This window comes from Lissotriton vulgaris, chromosome 11 (genome assembly GCF_964263255.1).
Source record: "Lissotriton vulgaris chromosome 11, aLisVul1.2, whole genome shotgun sequence".
Classification (NCBI taxonomy): domain Eukaryota; kingdom Metazoa; phylum Chordata; class Amphibia; order Caudata; family Salamandridae; genus Lissotriton; species Lissotriton vulgaris.
The window spans coordinates 139,638,194-139,654,140 of NC_141699.1; the positions used below are offsets into that span (position 1 = coordinate 139,638,194).

At 42.3% G+C, this 15,947-nt stretch overlaps 1 protein-coding gene across 8 annotated transcripts in view; it reads left to right on the top strand.

Moving 5' to 3' along the window:
- Positions 1 to 15,947, top strand: part of PITPNM2 (phosphatidylinositol transfer protein membrane associated 2) — a 1,044,200-nt gene that overhangs the window by 838,245 nt on the left and 190,008 nt on the right. For all 8 annotated transcript variants that reach the window (XM_086942927.1, XM_086942931.1, XM_086942930.1 and 5 more), the window contains 3 exons: positions 290 to 534; positions 4,654 to 4,843; positions 13,799 to 13,918. In XM_086942927.1, coding sequence (XP_086799053.1) covers positions 290 to 534; positions 4,654 to 4,843; positions 13,799 to 13,918 — 555 coding nt within the window. The remainder of the gene's footprint in view (positions 1 to 289; positions 535 to 4,653; positions 4,844 to 13,798; positions 13,919 to 15,947) is intronic.

A 15,947-nucleotide genomic window follows, 5' to 3' on the forward strand; every position in this document is an offset into this window, starting at 1 on the left:
CAATCACTTGTGATCTACATAAGTCTTGCCACTGCTTAGTGTGTTATATTATAAATAATGAAAACAAAGCTAAGGCCTTTACATTTTAAACGAATCTTGCAAACTTGAACCTCCATTTTTTGTGTGGATTATTCTGATACCTACATACCAACATCCAGGGTGCAGGCCGGAGTTTCATATTTTGGTCAGGCAAAGATGTGTCGGTCTCAGCTTTTTCCTACCTAAAGCGCCTCATCACTTCATTGTAAGTTAATGTGATGAAAACTCTCGTTTTCCTCCCTGTCTGCAGGATGAATCGGCACAGATATCCCTGCAACCCTGCAAAATCCACGTGCTGGTCCTGGTGCTGCACGGAGGCAACATTCTGGACACCGGAAGTGGAGACCAGAGCTCCAAGCACGGCGACGTCAACACCATCACTTCCGTGTTCGATACGGTGATAAGAGTGCATTACCCGGCAGCCCTCGGGCGCATCGCCATCAAGCTGGTCCCCTGCCCGGCCATCTGCTCCGAGGCCTTCTCTTTGGTTTCCAAGTGAGTTGGGGGCGGTCTCTCGCGACACCTGGGGTTTGCGCGCGCCTGCTTCGCTTCTGCTTTTATTGCTGAAAGATATCTTTCCGCACCTTCAGCCTGGCTTCGAGATAAGGTGCCTTGCGAAAACAGCCACAATTCATCAGGCCTTAATCTCATTTTTTGGCAGTAATGAGTGTGATGGGGGGACATGTAAAGTGCGCACTTGATTTATGAGCACTAATCAGATGGGAATCCGCAGAAGGCCTTTCCACAGTATGGTCTGCCAAATTGAATAGATTGCTTAGGCTTGTTGTCAAGCTTTGTAGCGAGCAATACGGGTGGTATTGAAAAATGAATCCTAAACAGCTCAAAAAGAGCGATTTAACTCTAACTACTTAAATATATATAGACAACGATGTGCTTCTGTTAAAATATTGGCCATTAATTTATCCACATTTGACTTTCTGGTTTTTATTCCACGAGAAATGTAAGAAATACCGACTAAGAGGAACAAGACTGTTCCTAGAAGCTTCGAAATATGCCCAGTTGACAGCGCTGCCCAAATATCTCTCCCCCTGAGTTGCCATACAAACTTGCACAAGTCCTAGTTGTAAACTTCTGGAAAGCTTTGGCCCCAGGACCACAACGTTCCAGTAAGTACCCCCCTGTCATTGCACAAAGGTTAGGAACCAGGAAGTGTGGTGAAGTGTCCTGTCCATAAAAATAATACAGCCAACGAAAAATTACCCGTTAACCATTATTTTGCATAAAATATACAGCTGGGTCAAATGGTCTGGCCCAAGCCCTCTTTTAAGAGAATGCCAGCTTTTGGGCAGACAAGCTATGCACTGTGTATGAAGCAGCCCTAAGCTCGATCTCGGTCCAGCATCTTTTGGAGGTCAATTATCCCACCATCTTCAAGGGAGGTGACACAAGTTATCCAGGAAACGATCGCCTAATAACTCCCATGGATAATGAGGCCGAGTACTTTGTCAGCCTGTTATTGCAAGACCTATAACCGTCTCCGAAATGCTGTCAAATCTTATGGCACTCTTCAAGTGCATGCAAAACACCTTTAAGGCCAAAACAATACTTTACACATGCTTCGTCGATATCAAAGCTGCATTTGACAGTATGCTAAGAGACAATATATGGCAGAAAATGGTTGAATGGGGGATTTTGTCCAAATTATTGAAGGCAATAAAAATGTTGTGTACAGGTTGGACGATGGTAGTAAACTTTCAAGGAAAATCTATATGTTCCCCAACTTGAAGCAGTGGTGCATCCTCCTGCTTCTCCTTTTCAACTTGTTTATTGCAGACGTTTACGAAGAAACTGGATCAGGCAAATAAGCACCCACCTAAGTTGGGTGTCAGGTTGATATCTCACCTCCTGTATGCGGATGACTTACTTTTAATGAATAAGACGTGGATGGGTCTCCAAAGATTGTTAAATGAACTTCATAACTTTCAACACTGCAAATAGACTGGAGATCAACCCGAAAGTAAACAAAGTGTTACAAATCTGCAAAAAGATTAAAAAAAACATGAGTCTGGAGTATAAATGGGAAACCCCTTGGAAACAGAAACACGTATAAATACCTACGGGGTGACCATAGACAGCAGGGGGTCCTTTATCATCATAAGATACTAATAAAGGCCAAAGCTGGGTCATTCAATTTTGCGTTTGCAAAACACTCCAGGGTCCAATATTTGAGCCTTTACTTAAAAGTTTTAGCGCAAAGTTGGTACCAACTCTGACATACAGGAGTGAAATACTGTGCAGAAGGGACTCTGCGCTCTTAGATCGATCAGTAGATAAAAATGATCGCTCAGTCTTTTATTTTCCAAAATTCTCATTCCAAGCACATCTAGAGTTCTGTCTCCAAAAGCGGAGTTTGGTCAGGCGAGGTGCATTTCTTAAAGCATGTAATCGGGTTAAGAATGCAGCACTAAGGTCTCTGGATAATCCAATTTGGCGAGAACTAAGCACCTACCCAAACTGTTCCCCATACAGGGACTATATGCGAAACATTGTATTCATTTCACACAAAAAAATAAAATATTGCACTGCTCCAATTAATCAAGCTAAAGATCCCAACTGAATTTTTAGCCTCCAAATTCAATTTCCTAAACATTTATAGAGCATATTTCATATCCATATACATTGAATTAATCTGCTTATATTATTAAAATTTCTAAACTGTTGTGGACCGGCTGAGTTGGTGTCAAAGACTTCAAAATGTCCACCGACTCCAGGTCAAGAACCGTTGGTCTAGAAAACAAGTTAGGGCAGCCAACGGTCTTGCATTTTTCTGGGTTATCCAGTAATTGGGTCGCCTGTGTCTCTGCCCTCCAAAAGGCACTGCAGAAAGTCAGTTTCCTGCATTGTGGTTCAAACCACTACATCATCTCAGAGGGCAAGCAGGAGAGGCGATAGAAGCCGCTATGTGGGACAGTTTGGGCAACCCGAGAGAGTATCCAACTCTCATTCTTTCCGTGATTATGAGCTGTAAAAGGGGTGCCTGTCCCTGGCTGGTAGGGAAGAGCTGCAGCATAGGAGGGTTCCTGCACCATGTATCTTAGAGCCCGTTCAACTATAGTGATTCAAATACAGCCATCTGCCATTAAACTGCCTGGGGTCCTCTACTGGAAATAGACCTTTGTGTTTATTTCCTCCATTACCCGTGTTTCATAGTGCTCACACTTAATGCGATTAGTATACAGTTGCCCAGGAACAGTATGATTTGCTTAGTATCAAACAGTTTTCTTTTGCAGGAGATGTGAGACAGCAGCACACTGCTACTTACCAAAAAGGAAGGAGAGGAATAACTTCCAAAAGCAATTTCCCAAGAGCACACAATTTGGGTAGATCGAGAGCCTGTGATTAACAAATAAGTCTCCTGGTTTTACAATGTTAAAGTAGCCTAATAGACTTCACCTGGGTGGAAGTGATTCTGATGGGAAATCCAATGAACTATCCTTTCCAGGGAAGTGTTACTGTGTTGTGTGCCCTGCGCAGTTTCAGAATCCAATATTTTTTCCAAGCATATTTAAGTGAAGTTGTATATCTGAGACTGCATGTGAAGTATCCCAGTTTCATGGCTAAATGGTTCTTCCTGGAACGCATCTAGTTCTTAGTCTGCCCATCCCAGGGACTTAATATTTACCATTAGTCTTTAAGGGGCTTCAGATAATTTCATTCCATTTGTCTAACAAAGTTGTACATTTTTTAATCTTGTCTCTTAAAAATGGCAGTAGCGAGAAGTCAAGATGGCTCTAAGTCCCTCTGCTCACCAGCAAACGTTTTCTAATGTCTCTGCATGCGCCAAGTGTTTCCACACACACAATCACACAACGTGTTCTGCACTGTGATAATGGAAAGTTAGCTGCCCTTAAAACAAGTTCTTAAAGAATGTTGTCACAATTATTAGATATAGTTGCTTTCAAGGAGATTAACAGTTGTGATTTGAAGTACATGTATGAAATACTCTGATCTGCAAAACTATTACATCAATGTACATCTTGACTGAAAGAGTCGGGTGCTCAAAGCTTCATGGATCTCCCATCTTGTGAAACCAGGACTTAGCAAATGGGTTCTCACTACCTCCTGAATCTAGAATAAGCCTGCCCTTTCCATATCAAATATAAGACTGTGGCGAATATGCTATGTTATGAATCACCAGGTCATAATTGTAGAAGTCTTGGCTTCAAACTAAATTGCACAATTGATGTCAAAGGGCGACTGACTGTTGTCTCGACAGATTTGATGGAATTAATGTTTATTTCAGGGGAGAACATTTTGCATGCGATCTGCTTGGGCATTTCATAGAATATCTTTCTGCATCCTATTGGTGGTGTATTGTCTACTGTAGAGTTTCTCAAATGTGTATGTCCTGGCCCCAGTGGTGATATTGGAAACTGGTAATATGATGATGTGTTAGGTGAAGCCTAAAATATTACTGATCGATCATGACGCCATGATATCGAAAATTGATGAAGCGGGGATCACAACACTGATGAGCCTGAGGAAAATGGAGGTCGAGTCTGATTAAGTTGAGAAACCCAGGGTTACGGAATGTAATTGTTTATTTTCATTCTGTGCCTCTTCACTACTTTTCTTCTCTCTTTGTGTACACAGCCTGAGCCCTTATAGTTATGATGAAGGCTGCCTGTCCAACAGCCAGGATCATATCCCACTGGCAGCTCTCCCTCTGTTAGCAACATCATCACCACAGTATCATGAAGCCGTAGCTACAGTCATCCATAGAGCGAACCAAGTCTACGCAGACTTTCTAAAGTCACCGGAAGGTACATCTTTTGCTGGCCAGGTGAGTTAATGACATGCACTGAGGATATGATTGGACTTTCTCATCTTAATCCCCTTTACTATTCCCCATATCCTATTCCTTCGCCTACATAGCCTGCTACTGCACTATGCACTGATCACAGAAAATGCAATGAGGTGTTAAACATCGGAACTCTGGCACTGAAATTTGAGAGACAACAAATGCTGCTTTTTATTGCATCTAGTTAATAAAGTGAAAATAGATTGTTGTAAATTTAAAATGATGAGCTTATTGTCTATGATCAGATTCTCAATGTTTTCATAAAAGTTGTAAATCTACTTATTGTTAGTTAATTTCTAAAATATTTGGTATTTTTTGACTTTTTAGGGGATTCTCAGGAATCCCGAACACTAGACATATCAATGTATTAAAATCATTGCTTTCTATGCACAGACCTAACATTCAATCAGAAGATTTGCTATAGCTGGAAAATATACCAGGTTAAGCTGCAAATGCACCCTAATTTAAAAAAGAATACAATATTTTTGAATGTTCTTTTCACAAAACAGGGTCTCTGATGGAACTCCCTACATTTCGTATGGGCAACTCCATGCCCCTCTTATAGGAATATCCATGATACCACCTCTAATCCTAAATTAGTATAGCGGAAAATTCTCCATGCTTAAGGGTTTTGTGTTTGACAGAGTTTTATCTGCCGGTGAAAATATCTGCAAATAATGTAAATAATGTAAATCAGGTTGTGGGGAATTGTTTTTTTTTTTTAATTGTGCAAAAAACCTTGAGATCCGGCTGATATACATGTGTGGTGTGTGTATATATACATATATATAAATATATGTGTGTATCTACATATATAATATATATATATACACACACACACACACACACACACATACACACACACACACACACACACATACACACACACACACACACACACACACATATATATATATATATATATATATATATATATATATATATATATATATATATATATATATATATATATATATATATATATATATATATATATATATATATATATATATATCCCCCAGACATCCATCCAAGGAGAAAATGCCATGTACTCATGGTCGATGAGTATAAGGCTAATTTATTTGATTCAGGTCTCCCACAAACCCGCAAAGATAGAGAGACGTGTTTCGCCTGCGCAGCAGGCTTTATCAATCTCATTTGACGCCATGAAATCCAAACTATATACAGCCCTTCCCTCTAGTACAGGCACTAATAGACCTAGAGAACAGACTACATGGGTTAATCCAAGACGAAAAAAATCTTCAATACATCTTAAAAAGGTAAAGTGCATAGTGCAATATGTCAAATAAATTAAACAGCAGCATAATGCAGGGTAACTCTGTTAAACATTTTTTATTTGTGGGTATCACAGGCAGATTTAAACAGAATAAACAGAATTTTATTGTACATAACTTCCAGTGTCTACAAAAATATTACATAAAGCAGTTTATCAAAACTTGTAAATAATAAACAATACTCAGACGGGCAAATAAATTCAATACAGGAAGTATTTACACAAATAAATACAATCTTATCTAAATTAGAGTTGGACACAGCTTCAAATCAAGTTAGTTAGTTTCGGATGTATAAAACATGCCTCCCCATATTCTCTTTACTTTAATCATTGCTTTCACTCCTCTTTTTCTGGCTAGAAATAGCTCCATATGATGTATCTCTTTAACCAAACACCACCATTCATTCGCATTAGGTGCTTGATCAGCTATCCAAGCTCTAGCCAGGACTAGCCTTGCACATGCCAGCACAATAAAAATTAGATCTTGAAAAGGTGTAGGATTTGGCTGTATACCTAACAGAATCATTTCAGATGTTAAAGGTGCATCAATTAACACTTTCAATCTTAGTATCTTTCCTATACTGTCCCAAAACGAAACTAGCGCGGGACAAAGGACCAACATGTGTGCAGGGTAACTCTATTGTAACAATAAAGACATTGTCAGTGTGTTCTCAGCCGGCGAAGAAGCATATAAAATGGCATTCATAAGTGAATTGGCAGATGATAATGTTACGACACCAAAGCTCTCAAAAGCGTGCAGCCCAATCTTTTTTACTTCAAAATAAAACATACTTTAAAAGGCGTGCGCATTGATTCATTTATGAAAGTCGGAAACCCAAATATTGTCAGATTCAGAAAAGGCAACACATTTCCCCAGATAACAAATGCGGCGAACAAAACAGGATGTTGCTTTGATTACATTTTAAATAAACCTTCTGGAACATATTAAGGAGATGATGTCTTGTGGATAATCCCCGGGGCACAGCTAGTACCAACTGAGTGCACTTACGAACTGCATGTCAGCCTCCGAAAAATCTTTGCAAGTTGATAAAAGCACAAGATCCAGAAACCCCTGCACCGGAATTATTAAATTGAAGTCCGTGCAATAATTACTGCAACAGTTCCAAGTGTGGATGTAACAGGCCTGTAACTTAATCCATGTCTGAATAATGTTCCATTGCAAGGCCGCACCTTGAATGTTTTATAAGAAATATGGACCAACGTTTTCTGACCTAATGAGCAAAGAACACCCTGATGTGATGAAATATTGGACACACATGATGGGCCGGAGAAGACCAAAGTGAATAAAATTTGATATGCCACACCGACCTCACCGCTTAGCAGTCAGCATCCATGGCGCCCAGTCATATATATATATATGTGTGTGTGTGTGTGTGTGTGTGTGTGTGAGTGTGTATATATATATGTGTGTGTGTGTGTGTGTGTGTATATATATATATATATATATATATGCAGAAAATTGATGTGCCATGTTAATTGATGCTGTACCAATTTATTATTTATTTCATTAATAGTATTTATGTAGGGTGTACCTAGTTCCTAAAGTTCTCTGGAGTGCTTTACATAAACACAGAATTAAATGTTGTCATAAGCTGGTTACAATTGCATGGGGTGGCTACTAAATTCAGCGTATCAAATGTCATTGGTTTATTGTTAGTGGAGGCATACGTTCATAGATAACATAGAAGATGTGCATTCTAGGAGATACGTTCATAGATAACATGGAAGAAGTGCATTCTAGGAGGAGAGCGGCAGATACGCAGATTCTGTTGATCCATTTATTCACACGTTCTGTGTAAAATGGCTGATTCTTCTGTGTGAGCAGTTCAGAGTGCAGAAAGGCGGATGGAGAAAAAGCTTGACTTCAGTTCTTCTTACATGAAGGTTATTTTCAGATGGGGGAAGTTTGTCCACAGGGTGAAGGGTGAGGGAAGAGAAGGCTTGTTCTATGTTTTTTATTCCCTTGATTTAGTGGTATCTAGAATAAACATTTTCGAGCTCAGGTGGAGCTGGCTTGACTAAGAAAGGTCTCTGACTCAGCGGTTTCTAGAAACAGTCACTTGAAGATCTCCAGCTTGAAATAGTTATGCCATCAGCAGTCAGCCACACTAAATCAGTCACTTTTCATCGTTCTCCATTACAAAGTGATTCAAAAAGCAATTGTGATTTAAATAAGCAATATTGCAATGAAGCTGAAGGTCTGTGGTGACTTAAGTTGGAAGTGGCAGCCTTCGGTCACCCTTCATCAAGGCCCAATGCTCGCCTTCAACCAGAGATTGAGATCTTGAAGCGTCTTTCCGCTTTGATACAGATTCCTCCTTAGTTCTCATTTTCAGTTCACGCTTTTATCAGTTGACTGGTGCATTCAACAAAATACAAAGGTACAAAGATTTTATTTATCAAGTCAAGAATTTTCTTGATCAATTCTAAAATTTCGACTTGTGCTACCTGAATTACAAAACATTTCTCTGACATTAAAATATTATAAAAAGCAATATGTCCTTAGAAAGGTTTCTCACATTTTACATGCAAACATTTTTAGGGTGTGCTTGTTTTAGTTCAGTTACCTATATTGCTTCTGCCTGGGCCACCCATTTTATAAAGAAATCTTGGTTGTTTCTCAATAAATAATACATTTTCCTACTTTTTCCACTAGTGTGCTAGCTTCACTGACAAATACTGATTCCCAGCTGTTACAGTTGCAGAAGAGTTGCTAATAAAGGAGCAGAAATCTTCCCCCCTCCTTTACCCTCCGCTTCATTTGGCTGCATCTGGTGCAGCTGTGCTGTCGACCAGAGCCTAATGATGTGTAATTGAAATGTTTGAACAGAAATCAATTGCACTTAAAACTGTGTGGGAGGAGTTGAGCCGTCTTACAGCTTCGAGGGATTTTACAGTGGCTCAAGTGGTCCCAAGGCTGTTTGGATCAGGGACAGCCCATAAACACGTCATCACCTTGTAGTGTTGGTAGCCAACGCCAGTGAAAGATGTTCATTGCCGTCCAGGCTGGAAAACGGTATAGTCAAAACCCCTACTCTGCCTTACTTTAATACAGCTCTTCATATTACCGTCTCTTTACTATTTTTCTTCCGGATGATTCTTTACAGTTTATCTCTCCTTTATCCTCCACCCACTTTTACATCTGCCACTAGTTATAAATCCATCCATCTGTTCACCCATCCATCTATAATCTTCTTTATATCTATTTATCACTGCCAAACCTTTGTTAGCCAAAAATTAGTATAGTTAATCCTCTGATGTCCTGTCTCACTTTCTTCCCCTTATTTGTTTTGCCCTTGCTCCATCTGCCTTTCAACTCTGGTTTCCATTTCTCTCCACACAAGTCTCTGTCTTTCACTTGCTGTCTCTTGCTTTACTTCTCATCCACCCATAACTTTGGTTCACCAAACATTTTTGAGTAGTGAAAGAGACATGATGCACCCTTTAACCCTGATTACATATATGATTTATCCCTTGTGTCACATGCAGCCTCTCAAGGTGCTGAGTGGTTATGGTGGGCCAAGGAAAGAGTATAAAGTAAATAGAACTCTTATAGCCCTATGCATGCAAAGACTGGTCTCAAAAAGTGGTTGCAAACTGCGTGCCGTGATTTTGGTACCAGTCTTCAATTTTATAATGCCTCCTACATGCTAACTGGGTGCACTGCAAAATCTCTAGTCACAGAGGTCCACTGAATGAACTGTATAATGAATGCTAATTAAGCAGGTCACTATTTGCAACCACCTGTGATTGGCTACAGATAGAGAGACTGACTTGTAGGGAACAGTAGACTATCACTCACGTGATTGCATTCCTGAACGGGAAACATTTTTTTAAATAGCCCATGTTCCTTGTAGAGGAACAGGTGGTGCATTAAAAAAAATCCCTTTTGGGAAGAAATTGGGGCTTTAGAGAGTGGTCCTCTGGACCGACGACTGCTCCCCCCAAGGCCAGCCAGCCCAGTTATCAAAGGGGATGTAGTCCAACGGGACAGCTTTCCCTTTGCAAATGGGTTACCACCTCCTCTGGGAAGCTGGTCATTTTCAATGGTTTGTAACCACAATTGTTGTCACAAACCATTGATACATATCTCCTCACTCTGATGTTCTCATTTCCATGTCTTTCAAACACTTTTTGCCCTTTCTCTGTCTTCTGTTCTTCCTCTTTCCTCTTTCCTCTTCCCTCTTCCTCTTGTTTTCTCTGGTCCCTTTGATTTGCATCTACATTTCTTTCTCTATCTATTGACCTCAGTCTCGCTCACCCCCTCTCACTTTTATGCCCCTTTTCTTACTCTTTGTCTCAGAGTGGTCTCCGACGTCCTGTTGGGGGACTGCTGGAGGCACTTCTCATGCATCAGGTTAGAGCCCGCTATGACAGGTTCAAATAGACATATACTCAAGGATCTCATTCTCCTTAATTAAGGAGTTTGTGATACCCACTATTCAAAGATTCCATTGGCTTCCTGTTGAAAACCGAAAGAGATACCAAGCCCTCATTATGATTCACAATAATATCAGATGGTTATGGATGACTAGACCTATGGGCAACCTGGGATTTATGTGAGGTCTCAAGACTGGAATTGGTTGAAAGCCTTAAAGTTCAAAAGGAATAGCTTGGCTGGAAAATCTCTTCTAGCCACTGGCTGAAGTGCTAAAAGGACCTCCTCCTGGTGCAGCGAAAAGGGTCACACGTCCGAAAAGATTTAAGTAGATCTTGGATTCCTATATATTTGGCACCTGGATTCCCCCAGGTTTGTGACGGCCTATATGTTTTGGACTCGACTGAAAAAGAAGTGATCCCTAAGTGAACTCTAAGGTATAGAAAGGGAACTCTGAGGCCTAATGAAATTGCCCAAACACCGCAGTTGTAACCACTAATACCTGGATAATCCACTCAGCCTAGAATTGTATTCCTTGATTTTGCTCAGACATATGAATACTAAATTAAGGAATTGTTTAAAGATTGATATTCATAAATGGCCATGTGCCAAATAAATAAAAAAAAGTAATAAAATTTTTTTCTTCTTAGTCTCTCCATATTGCTCCCTCATCATTCTCTCGCTCTTTATTTTTTGTTTTTGAAAACTTTTTATTAAGCAAAGCTCATCGTACAATTCAGTACAAAAAGGGACATTGTGAGCAAGAGAGCATGTCACAGTATACAGTATGACGCATAATATAGGTAGAAAGCACTTGACAGTAAACAATAAGTATTCTTCTGGTGCTTTTACGGCTACAAAATGCCTCTGGCCCTCACCACCCTAATCTAACGATCGCCCAGCCTTGCTCTATCCTGTGCTGCTTTGTTCTCCCATGGTAGTCCTTTCCCACTTTCTAGAGCACTCTCTTCTTTACTACTTCCGCAGCCCTCTGGCATCAGTCTAGATCTACCTTTCATTCAGCAACACTCGGAGGGAGTTCACCGCCTCCCCCACCATTGCCTTGCAATGTTACGTTTCACCAATCTGGCTGCCATTGTCTGCCAGATGTTGGTATAGTGGGTACAGGCTTCTTCTCCCTGTATGATCAGTAAAAACCAGTTGGCGTTGAGGGGCACCTGTACCGACATCATATTTGTCACCCTTCACCAGAAACCCTGGATCACGGGCCATTCCCATAAGCTGTGGAAAAAGGTCCCCTCCTGGGTTCAACCCCTGACCCATTTGCAAAGTCTCAGCCGTCCCAATTTTGTGTAGAAGAATGTGCGAGTAGTACCCCTGTGGAGAAGTATGAGCTACACTAGTCTGAAACTGGCTCGGATGGCTATTTGACATGGGCCCTGCAAGGCCTCAGTCCAGTCCTTGTCGTCCATGTCACCTAGGTTGTCCGTCCATGTTTTTCTCAGGGAACACAACTGGTCAGGGGGGTGTACAACCGTTACCACGCATCTTTTACCACAAAGTACCATTAGCACGCAATTTTTACAACGCATTATCCCTTACAACGCATACCTTTACAATGCATGACACTACGACGCAGCTACTATTACAACACATACCATTACAACGTAAGTATAGGTAAGTTTATCTTTTTCTAATACATTTATTAGGGGTATTGGGTTATGGGGTACAGGGGTATTTTTAGGGTTAAGGACTGGGTTTGGGTTTTGGGGTACAGGGGTATTTTTAGGGTTCAGGGCTGGGTTTGGGTTTTGGGGTACAGGGGTATTTTTAGGGTTCAGGGCTGGGTTTGGGTTTTGGGGTACAGGGGTATTTTTAGGGTTCAGGGCTGGGTTTGGGTTTTGGGGTACAGGGGTATTTTTAGGGTTCAGGGCTGGGTTTGGGTTTTGGGGTACAGGGGTATTTTTAGGGTTCAGGGCTAGGTTTGGGTTTTGGGGTACAGGGGTATTTTTAGGCTTCAGGGCTGGGTTTGGGTTTTGGGGTACAGGGGTATTTTTAGGGTTCAGGGCTGGGTTTGGGTTTTGGGGTACAGGGGTATTTTTAGGGTTCAGGGCTGGTTTTGGGTTTTGGGGTACAGGGGTATTTTTAGGGTTCAGGGCTGGGTTTGGGTTTTCGGGTACAGGGGTATTTTTAGGGTTCAGGGCTAGGTTTGGGTTTTGGGGTACAGGGGTATTTTTAGGGTTCAGGGCTAGGTTTGGGTTTTGGGGTACAGGGGTATTTTTAGGGTTCAGGGCTGGGTTTGGGTTTTGGGGTACAGGGGTATTTTTAACATATATATTAACAAATTCTTAAAATGTAATTTCAATTATTAAATTATTAAAAAAATTATTAATTACATTATTTAAAAAAATTATATACTTATACTTACGTTGTAATGGTATGCGTTGTAATAGTAGCTGCGATGTAATGTCATGCGTTGTAAAGGTATGCGTTGTAAGGGATAATGCGTTGTAAAATTGCGTGCTAATGGTATGCGTGGTAAAAGTATGCGTGGTATCAACATATATCCGTCAGGGGAGTTGTTCATCAGTTTCCTGTAGATCGCGGATATCACACTGTCCGGTATGGGTAACGTGAGCAATCAGTCCTCTAGGGGGGATGAGTCGGGCAGATCTGTCCCCTCCTGTGTATCAATTTTTAGCACATGACCCAGTTGTAACGTCTCTCAATCTTGTTTACTTTCTTCTTGACTAGCATTCAGGCTTTATGTTCATTCTTGATGTATCTCATTCTGTCTGTTTCATATGATAACCCTGTCTGCTTATTTCCCCAAAGATCCATCTCTCAATCTCATGCTTTCTTTCCCCCTCATTATATTTTTCCAACTACTCCTGCCACCCCCTCACCCCCGCCCTTTGTTACACAGCCAGACTCTTCGACTTACACTTGGTTTTTCCCATCCCAGTCTACATTGACTTGAATCTAACCTCCTTGTGCCAGACTACAGTGATGTGATGCCTAGAACCAGTGGGAACAAAAGGAAGTAGACACCAAGCATGATTAAACACATATCTGCCTTGAAATGGTTCAATATTCAATAAACATACCACAAACATTTGTCAATTTCCATAAGTGATATACTGGTGGGCAGGAAGTTCTATGTTGTTTCTATGTTGTCTAGACCACCAGCACTTAAACAATGTGCCTTGGAATGATAACTGCTTGCGCTGTTTTTTTGTGTAATACAACAATGTATCCACTCACATGTAATCCTTTTTTTTAGGTTTGTCTGATTGGCGACTGTGTCGGAGGGATTCTGGGCTTTGACGCTTTATGCTACAGCAATCAAACAGTCTCCGAAAGTCAAAACAGCAGTCGAAGAGGAAGTATTGTGAGTGTTCAGGTAAAAGACTCTGCCCTTGTTTACATGCCTATTTTTTTTTAAGTCAGTTTGGGTACTGTTTCATTGCTCATTAATATTAGCTTTAATACACCAGCTACCAAATCTAATGCTGTGAATTTGTGTGTTCTTTTTCTGGCTCTTGCCTCTTTAGGAGTTCAATCTGTGGTGCATGCTCCATAAACTATTGAAACCCCTCCCTCCCTTCCTTACTCTTTCAATTTGTTTCTCTTTCTCAGTACACCGCTCTCAACCAGAAAAGTGTTGTTCCTTCTTTGGACATTACCAGAGGTGCTTCATACCCATACCTGCGATTCCTCAATCCCTAAAGGACCACCAGACTCATCACTGAGCCCATTGGTGATGGTTTTAATTATTTGATTTGTGGTATTCAAGGACCTACAATTTCAGTTTGGCCTGCAGGAGAGAGTGCAGCCATATTCTTTATGCCTCAGAGACGATTATACAAACTCGTATTCTTGGTTTCATTTCACTCTGGCCCATTTCTACTGATAGATTGATGTATTGTTCCACATATTCTTTTCTTTTAAGGTCCATTCCTGTTTAAGCTTATCATGTTTCCACTCACTCTTCCTACTACTCTTTGAGAATAGGTACCGTTGCTATGCCACCCTCTGATCTCTCCTCCTTCTGTAGTCACCTAGGGTAATCCGCTTCAACTCTTTCAAAATCCTTTGCTCTTCAAGTCTTTCTGGAAATAGTGTAACATTAATGTGATTGCACCCATAAATGTTCTTTACCCCCTTCGATGCTCATGACGGAACGGTTCCGTCATGAGCATCGGTTGAGGTGTGATCCGTTGGCTCATTAGAACCTTCAGCACAGATAAAATGGAAGGCATATGTCCAAAGTGGGCACTTCGCTGACTCTGCCAAGGGGCTAAAGCTACAAGTCAGGTCAACTTGTCGCCTTCACCTGCTTCAATACCCTCAGAATGCCCCACAAGGTCTTTTGATGGATCCCAACAGACACCAGAAGAACTGACACACAAGCCCTCACCACCAGTTGCCTTGACTACGGAAATGCCCTCTGAGCAGGAGCCACCACCCTCCTCAAACGACTCCAAATCATCCAGAATGCAGCAGCAAGAGCCATCCTGGACCGGCCCAGACGATCCCACCTCTGTAGTCTTCACTGGCTCCACGTCAAGAAGAGATGCCACTTCAAACTGCTCTCGCACGCCTACAAAGCCATCCACAACACAGGACCAGAATACCTGAACCATCGCCTGACCTTCCACCAGCCTACCAAACAACTGCGGTCGGCCTCCCTGGCCCTTGCTACCATCTCCCGCATCCGTTGCACCCGGGCTGACGGACGCACCGTCTCCCACTTCACCGCCAAGACCTGGAACCACTTCACCATCCACCTCCGAACTGCTACCTCCCTCGCCAAATTCAGGAGCGACCTCAAGAACAGGCTGTTCGAATAAGCCCTACTCCACGCAGCAACTGGATACCCCCCCCCACCTCCCTCGCCAAATTCAGGAGCGACCTCAAGAACAGGCTGTTCGAATAAGCCCTACCCCACGCAGCAACTGTGTTGGACAGGCCACATGAAGGGCCGCTCTCCCCCGGCCCAACCAGGCCTGAGCCCAGTCCCGCAAGTACCACACACCACCATTGCACGTCCTCCGTCCCCTCAGGGACCCCTGCCCTCGAGCCTGCCGACCTCGTGGGTCCGATCCACTGCCGGCCCACGCGCCCAGCCTGGGGCGCCATCTTGGACACTCCACCACGAGGCCGCCTGGCCCCCGATCGACCTCAACCCTGGGCCTGGCCCGGCCTCAGACATTCCGGCACCACCCTCCACCCAGGAGGTGAGCGGGCTACTTGGCAAGTCAATGGGAGAAAGAGGTGCCGATGGTTCTCCCCCACCAAGTGCCGCTCGCCCATCGCCTCCCCGGGCGCTGGCTCCACCCCCCTGCTGGGTGTCTGGACTCCCCCATCCCGGACCTCCCGACCTCCAAGTGCGAGGGTCCGGACATCAAAGCCCGCCAGCCCTATAACTG